Source organism: Octopus bimaculoides, chromosome 4 (genome assembly GCF_001194135.2).
Source record: "Octopus bimaculoides isolate UCB-OBI-ISO-001 chromosome 4, ASM119413v2, whole genome shotgun sequence".
NCBI classification, from domain to species: Eukaryota; Metazoa; Mollusca; class Cephalopoda; order Octopoda; family Octopodidae; genus Octopus; species Octopus bimaculoides.
The window spans coordinates 88,565,391-88,574,594 of NC_068984.1; the positions used below are offsets into that span (position 1 = coordinate 88,565,391).

Below are 9,204 nucleotides of genomic sequence, written 5' to 3' on the forward strand. Positions count from 1 at the left end.
GTCTTCTACTATAGCCTTGGGCCGACCAAAGCCTTGTGAGTGGATTTGGTAGACGGAAGCTGAAAGAAGCCCATCGTATATATGTATATACATATATATGTATGTGTGTATATGTTTGTGATTTTGTGTTTGTCCCCCCAAAATCGCTTGACGACTTATGCTGGTGTATTTATGTCCCCGTAGCGGTTTGGCAAAAGAGACTGATAGAATAAGTACTAGAAAAATTACTAAGCTTACAACGGATAAGTCATGGGGTCGATTTGCTCGTCTAAAGGCGGTACTCCAGCATGGCCACAGTCTAAAACTGACTAGTAGACAATACACAGCTACACATGAATAAATCATTAACTCTGTCTGTCTTGTTTTGATTGGTCAGTCATATATGATGTCACTATGACACCATGAACACTTCAAAATTATATCTTCAATCATATAAACCACTTCAAATATAACTTTAGCAAGTTTAAAGTAATTTTTTTTTGTGCCATAAACCATTTACCATTTCTTTGATGCCCTAAGCATGTACTTATTTTGCTTAATTGTTAATCCAGTGCTATATATATATATATATATATATATATATATATATATATATGTAGCAACAAACCATTTAAACTTTTCCTACTTAACTTCATTCTTCTTTCTTTTGTCTTTTTATCCACCTCTTTTACCAGAAGATTTTGAAGTTCATGAAATTTATTGAACTTTTTACTCTTTATTAGATGGGGAAATATTTTTCTCTTTCTACACAAAATACCCTCTGGAGTTTATAGCTTAGCTCCGTAAACTAATAAAATACTTATCCAATATTAATGATGTTGCCTATGGCAGTGAAATGCACATCTATGCTGTACCTATTTTACGAATAGGTGAATTAGGTCAGAGATAGTTTAGTGACCCTGCTAGGAACAAATTGTTTTCCTGGCTGTCATCAATGAGATACAAACTATTGATCCTCTGATTAACAATCTCACATCCAAAGATTCATATTTGCTACATCAGTTTTAACTGAAGATACATCATTGAATGAAACCTGGCAAGATAAAGAAATATAGATCTCGCTATGAATTTCTAAAATCTTACTTTACTCAGTTTATATATTTGGAGAGTTTTGAGCTTCCTTTGATAACCAAATTATTTGGTCTTCCAATAAACTTGACATATGGTGATGTCAATTAAGCCATAATTCAGTTTCTGTTGGATTGTTGTTTTAAACTGATCATTACAAGCTTTGTAAGGCCATCTAGTGACTAGTTTCTCTCTCTCTCTTTCTTTTTTCTTTCTTTCTTTCTCCAATACATCACATGAAAAACAGAAAAAAAGAATTATTAAAAAATTGTTTTCTGAAAGAGAAATATAAAATAAGAAAGTGTTATCATTTAAACAATTTTTATTGTTAATTATATTTATAACTGTCCTTTTTTTTTTCTAGATGAATGAAAGAAAAGAAAAAGAACGCTTGAAAAAGCAACAAGATGAAGATGATAATGCTACTGAAATAGCTAATTGCATACATGGAGATATTCTCACAGAAAACCCTGTTGTAGCCCAAAGTGGTTTTGGGGTCCATCGTGTAATTCCAGACAGATGGAAAGGCATGAATCCACAACAACTTGCAGAAATACGAGATACCCAAAAACGACAATGTATTGAAAATAGGGTAATGCTTTCTATTTTTTCTTTGTCTTTCTTTTTTTTATTACTCTGTCGCACATATAAACTAGTTTGAAATCTACTGGATAGACAAGTCAAGTTTAGTGTTTTTAGGTGACAGTCAATCATGTCAAAACAAAAGTAACTCAAAGCAAAAATTCAAGTATTTTATTTTAGTTATTGTAATAGGATGAGTAGCTGAAGCTTTAATGTTAATCAGCATGCAGTGCAGAAAGTTGTTCTTACTTTACCCGAAAGTTGATTGTAATTTTAGTAAATTTTGATGGTATCTCTGGTTGAGCTTGTAGTCAAGGAAATGTTTTGAATTCTTCTCACATCATTTTTTTTCTGGATGACAACTAACTAGATGGCAGTATAACTGCATGACACTTAGCATGGCCAATTAGCAACCAAAGTGACTGGGGCATTGGGGTTCAGTCAATAAGAGGTATAATAGTTTTTACTGTGTTGTTTAGTTTCAGGTCATCCCTGATTGAGCCATGATAACTCCAACATTTTTTCGTTTCAAGATTCACTTTGGTAAAAACAGAAAAAAATGGATTATGGTTGGAATATTTTTTTTACTTTATCAATTATACTAGGCAATTAAACAACAATTTATACCCTTCTCTGACTAACCTCCAGTGGTCTTGACACTTGCTGTTAGTTGGTCAAGTTAGTTGTTGTCCTATTACACTGCCACCTTATTTGGCTGTTATCCAGTTGTCCTGGAACTATAGTCAGTGGCATAGCTAATAGGGTAGCAAAGGGAGCAATCAACCCCACCACCACAGCACATTTTACAAAATTGACGCCTTTTCAACAATTTCTTAAAACTCTTTAGTTAGCTATATCAGTAGTTGTAAGTTTCATACATAATGACACTGTTACTGAAACATGAAATTAATAAATGTAGAATACAATTATGTATTTCATAGCTAATGAAATATTTCATGTAATACAAGAGAAACGAGTTAAAAATTGTTTGGTATGTGTGAGACTGCACCTTTTTTCTTTTAATGTGTTTGCTCCCCTTAACAATAGAACCTGGCTATACCTCTGCATACAGGAGTGGTGCAAATGAAGAATGGTTAGTAAATGGTTCACAAATTAACAAGGAATTTTGATCTGTTGGTGAAGTGGGAAAATCGTTAGCATGCCAGGCGAAATGCTTAGTGGCATTTCATTCTTCTTCACATTGTGAATTCAAATTCTGTTGTGATTGGCTTTGCCTTTCATCCTTTCAGGGTCAATAAAATAAGTACCAGTTGAGCATTGGGGTTGATGTAATCTACTTACCATTTCCCCTAAATTGCTTGCTTTTGTACCAGTATTTGAAACCAATGTTAAGATAAATTTTTCTTGCACAACAATGAACAAATGTCTTTAAAGAAGTGTCTAATTTAAATTTAACTGCATTTCATCTTTCAGTACATGCATTTATACTCTCCAACAAAATACATTAATGTTATGTGCTGGCTGTCTTTTAACTCTGCAGCTAATCATTGATAGTTTTTTTAGACTTTTTTTAAAAGCTTCTATTTAGTCTTCCATTAAAATATCATAATTTATCTTTAAGTTTCTTTGAGTTCTTTATATAAGTTTTCACTATTTTCCTTCTGCTCTTCACAAGGTCTCTCTTTGACAAAACTTGAAACCATAGCTCTAACCTCAAATAAAATAAGGCTTTGTGCTTCACATGATCCTTTTAAACCTTTATGCTAGGGTGCTTTCTTTCATAGGCATTTTCTATAGAATTTCTCAATGATACAACAGACTTGATAAAAAGGATCCTTTCTTTATAAATCAGTTATGACAGTGTAACTTCAAGCCCATTACATTTGATTATATTCTCCAGTCAGTCTCTCTATGCTGTGGCTTTGCAAAGTACTTATGTAAATTATTTTCTTTTGTATTCAATACCTAGTTGACATAATTTCTATGAAAATGTTCAGGTCTTATGTAATATCAAATAAACTCTTGTTCAATCGCCTCAAAGCTTTTTTGCTGTAGAGGAAATATGTGGCTACAGGATGGCACTGGAAAGAGATAAAAATAGTGCCGATGAGGTATTAGGGGAGACCCTCATGGTATGAGATGAGCAGAAGTGAGTGAGGACAAATGAACAGAAAGTGGGATGCATAAATGTTGCATGAGTGTATGAGAGATGTTTAGAAATAGGGAATGGGTGAGAGGGTGAATATAATGAAGAACAAGTGTTGAGGGATAAGTAGGGAAGAGTAGGTGACAACTGTAGAAATTGGGTAGAGTTGAAGATTAACTAGTGATGCACATGATTTGGGGGTGGGGAAGTAGGTGAAAGGAGATAATTGACAGTGCAGAAAAAAGGTGGGAGGACGAAGAGCAGCAGAATAGTAATAATAATGAGGATTTCAAATCCTGGCACAGGACCAGCAATTTTTGAGGGGAGGGGGAAGTCGATTACATCCACTGCAGCACTTGACTGGAATTTATTTCATCAACCCTGAAAGGATGAAAGGAAAACTGTAGATGTATGTAGAACATAATCCTGGGTTTGGTTAAAAAAAGAAACAGAGAGCCTAATTATAGTAGCTCAGGATCAAATGATAAAAACAAACAACTTGAGGAAAAATGTATGTGGGGAGAATGTGTCGGAAAAATGTAGAATCTGTGGAACTTGGAACAAGACAGTAGCACACATTGTTGCAGAATGCCCCTAGTTGGTGCAGGAAGGATATAAGAAATGGAGGCATGACCTAGTTGTGAAAGTTTTGCACTAGAAGTTTTGGGGGCACATGGTATGAACATTGGGTCAAAAGAGTGCTGGAGTTGGAGAATTGTAAGATTTTGTGGGACTCTCCTATTCAAATAAACAAAAAGCTAGAAAATAATAGATCAGCCATATCAGTAACAGACAAGGAAGCGTGAAGTTGCCTACTAATTGATTCATCATGTCCGTTTGATATCAGGATTGTAAAGAAAGAAGATGAAACACACACACACAAAAAAAAAAATACAATCCCTTAAAATTTGAAATTGTAAGAATTTGGAATATGAAAATTATTAAGGTTGTGCCTGTAATAATTAATGCATTGGGAACAGTAAGTAAAGATATAGACAAATGGTTGAAGGAGATTGGAATAGAATGTCCTGTAGAGCTTCTACAAAAAGTTTGCCTATTAGGGACAAGAAAGATTGTCAGTAGAGTCTTAAGCATTTGAAAGACTATTGAAAGATTGTGAAAACCTAAGCTTACAGGTAGTAACCCACTACCCACATAAATTCTACCAAGTTTATGAACAAGTTTGAGTCAATAATAATAATGATAATAATAATAATTCTTTCTACTATAGGCATAGGGTCTGAAATATGTGGGAAGGGGTAAATTGATCACATCAACCCCAATACTTGACTGGTACTTAATTTATTGACCCTGAAAGGATGAAAAGCAAAGTTGACCATTGTTTTGAGAGAGAGAAATACAGTGAGAGAGAGAGAGAGAGAGAGAGAGAGAAATAGATATATAGACAGATAGATAGGTAGTTAGAGAGATAGCTATATAGACAATCAGGTAGGTAGGAAAGGTAGTGTTGTCACCATAGTAACCGACACATTTTGATTTAAAATAAATGCAGGAATTTTATGTGTAAGTCTGTCAACACAGTGCATCACATTTCAAAAAAAGACTGTATGTATAAGTATATGATATATATGGTTTTTTGTTTTCGTTGTGTGTGTGTGTTTGTATCTTTCAACATAAAGACAAACAAAAACTTTAAAGAAAAGACTTTTACTTTGAACAATTTATGAAGGTATAACAAATACTTTTACCAGTAGTGCATCGACAGGCAACGTCCTAGTCATAATAATAATGATATTAAAAATACAAAGATCTGGAAATAGAGGTAACTTGAATGTGGAGTCTAAAAACAGAAACAATTCCTATCAGTAGGTGCATTAGGTATGATAAAAGACATTCAGACAAATACATAACAAAAACACCAGGACTAACAAGTATATATAACATACAGAAAATAGCATTACTAGGCACCGCACACATCCTACGTAAAACACTTTCAATACAGTAAAAATAAGAGCATCACAACAAATCACAGCACACACCCAAGGCACACAGAGCTGCACTCGGTAGTGCAGTGAAAGCACATGACAAAAATAAAGCTACTGAATAATAATAATGATTTCTTTATTAACATTAGGGTTTACATTAAGAAAAATATTATGGACAGTACAGTACAAAACAAAGAATGTGTGTGAGACTGTTTGTTGTGAAGGTTTTGCATGTAAACAGGACAAAATTTTAAAAAATCAATGTGTGATCCTCAATAGGGCGGAAACGTTCAAGGGCTGCTCATGGGGAAAACCACATAAAAAAATCATGGGTGCCCTGACTTTTGGGGCAGGTGTCTTTTTTTGCTTTCTTTTTCTTTTTTTTTTTCAACTAAAGGCATATGCTCAGAGCAGGCCCATTCACCCACACCATTCTTATGACTTTCATCCACCTTTCAACAAATTGGCTAGAAGACAATGCTTCCCTCTCTATCCTTATTTTCCTTTTCAAGTGAAACTTGAAGAAATTGATCAGTGATTGACCAAAGAGAAAAGTGCTTGTCTTCAGCCCCTACAATCTTGTCCACCATACAACCTCTTTCGCCATGGCCACCAGGCATATAAACACAGCCTTTTCTTTTCAGTTAAAGGAAGGCAGTGGAGTAATCTTCACGATGGAGTCATTTGGCAGTTGGATCCATCCCTACGTGTGACAGCAGGTGTTCGACATAAACCCACAGGTCAGCAACACTGGATGAGTGCATGCAGGACTGTCTTGTTGTCCTATGTGCATCTTGGACATGCTTAGATGATGGCACTTCTGTGCCTGTAAAGTTTATCTTGAACAGGCAAAGCTCCCCTGTAGCACTGTTAGACCAGAGGGTTTTGCAAATTATCCATCAGTTCCGGGCCGAAAATTCTCCAGAAAAGAGCAGCTAGTTGATCTTCGACATCTAAGGTTTCGTCAAGAATGTTGTCACACCTTTTCTCCACTAATCATCTATAAAAAGCTAAAGTAGACACTCTACCTATTGTAGTGTCCAATTGAATGGGGGCTGTGAGTGCTTGAAGACATTCCACTTTCCAAATGCTTCCCCTCGGTCTCTGTTTTACCCAGGACTGCAGCTCCATTAAAGAAACTAGCTGCAGAAATATGACTGGCAAATGGTGACCACATCTGTTCACCATCAAGGAAGCACTGGAGATGTCATAGCCTCAGCGCATGTCTGCACATCATCAACCACGGCATGGCCTGGCAACCAGTCAACGGGTGTTGACAGCAGATAGACTGCCTGACCACTGGCATGTGTTCCTTCCACAAGAAGTGGAAGAGTATATGCTCCAGCATAATCAGACGGTGTCCAGGCCAAGGCATGACGGTCAGGCGATAGTAGATGACAGATGTGATATACATGTTAGCTACCTCTGCCTGACATTTCAGGGATAGCTTTCTCTCAGTCCATTTCTGGGTGAGAGTAGTCACTCTGTTCATTATCTTATCTCAGTTTTTGTCCATCTGGAGGTGTGTCTGTCTGTCCAGCACCCATGCCCTGGGTTATTGAACAGGTGACCCCGCATCCAAGGTGACCCCAGATCAAGTACATTCATGCTGCCTATTCTGTACATGACCATGTTGTCGGAAAAAGAAAGAAAAGGAAAACTTACTTGGTTTTGTTTGGAGAGGCAGATTGCCCACTCCTCCTGTTAGCTTGGGGTGTTTCCAACAGTAAATCACCAGGAGTTCTCTTGGTGATATTCCCTAGAAAATCTCTGATTTCCTATGGGAAGTGGGTTTTTAAGTGTGTGCATGTGTTTTTTGAATGATTTGTATGTGTGCAGGTAGGGAGAATGTGGGTGCGACAAAATCTTTTGGTATAATGTTTGTGTTATTATGTACTTCATTAATTCATTGTTTTTTGTGTTTATTGCCATAATAATAATACAGTATACAAGGAAGGAGAAGGAATAAGAGAGAGAGAGAGAGAGAGGAGGAATGATGACATGTGATTAGGTAGGTTTTAAGAGTGTGGGGCAGGCATAGTTAATGGAGAGGAGAAACATATAGAGGTGGAGGTGGGGTAATTTGATAGTTCAGGAAGCCGATCAATGTAAAATGTGGGTGAAGAAGACAGTAGTAAGAATGAAAGATGTCAACAAAAGAAATGTTTACTGATAATAAGGATAAGTGGTATCAGGGGAAAACTGAAGCATGCAGTTCTGCTCACATTTAATTACAGTAGCAGAATAATGTAGGGAGATGATGGGAAGAAATTGAGTGATGGGTTCAGTGGCAGTGATGTATCAGGATCTCAGTTGCACCAAGGTAGGTGGGGCTTTTTGAGGACTGCATATTGCCAATCATCCTGGTCCTCCATCATGTCTTCCATGAGGTCCTTAGATCAGCCTTCACCAGTTTGTTGTATTTGTTTGTAAGAATATTTTTGAATGAAAATAATTTTCAACCATTATGTTTTCAATATTTTGATTGCAGAGAAAGAGAGACGAAGAAGAAAAACTAAACAAAAACTGGGATAATATTCGAGTAGCACAGGCCAGATCTGGTATACTTGTAGAACGAGAACTAAATCGGAACCAGAGGGATTGTCTTCAACAGCTAGCAGATGAGAACCGAAGACTTGCTCAAGAACAGAAAGCTCATCAAGAGTTTTTAAGTAAAGAAGTGTATACTAACCCTCCAACAGCTGCCTACTTTATGCAATTCAATACAACTTCCAGATAACATGCTAATATATTTATTTTAGATATTTTGGGCACTTTATAAACAATAAAAAAAGTGTTTAGAATTTCTAGAAATGTATCAAATGCATCTGCAAAATAAAGACATGAAAAACAATTGCTATGTATCATGAATAATTTAACCAAGTTTTATATAGTAATATATTAAACGAAAAGGTTTCTTCAGGATATAAACTGAATTTTGAAATAGTGTGTCTCTAATTTTTTCTTTCTGCCCCACATACATGCATGCAGCACATTCCAGTACATCAATATCATCACCATTGTCAACCCTAGAGTTGTATAAAGTTAATGCTTAATTAATTTTGCTTTCTGTTGTCTTTTCTTTTATCCTGCTGTTATAAATTGAACTAGTATTCTTTGCTTGTTTTCTTTATTGGTTCATTCTTTTCTTTGTCACATCTCTTGTTTATTTCTGTATGCCTAAACCACCACTAACTTGTATTCTCTAAGTTTACAATGTTTATGCACAAAGTCATTTAATTGCAACAACATAGGACTTTATAGAAAAATGAACTCTGCAAATTCTATCATTGAAGTGATTCAAACAACCAGTTATAATCTGGAAGTTCCATTTAATAAATTACCAATGACTAATAATGAACTCTTTGATGATAACATAACATTAAGAATTCATCAAAGGCCACAGCTTTTAAGAGAACTTTTGCTAAGCCCTTTTGATACCAACTTGTCTGAGTTGCCCTTGGCTCTGATACAAATTTCTTGATTTAAAGAAATCTAAAT

At 35.7% G+C, this 9,204-nt stretch overlaps 1 protein-coding gene across 1 annotated transcript in view; it reads left to right on the forward strand.

Annotated features, from left to right (window-relative positions):
• LOC106869448 (RIB43A-like with coiled-coils protein 2) overlaps positions 1-8,763 on the forward strand; it is a 21,066-nt gene extending 12,303 nt beyond the window's left edge. The window contains exons 4-5 of the mRNA XM_014915198.2: positions 1,433-1,660; positions 8,195-8,763. Coding sequence (XP_014770684.1) covers positions 1,433-1,660; positions 8,195-8,443 — 477 coding nt within the window. The 3' untranslated portion in view covers positions 8,444-8,763. The remainder of the gene's footprint in view (positions 1-1,432; positions 1,661-8,194) is intronic.
• Positions 8,764-9,204: the final 441 nt, after the last annotated feature.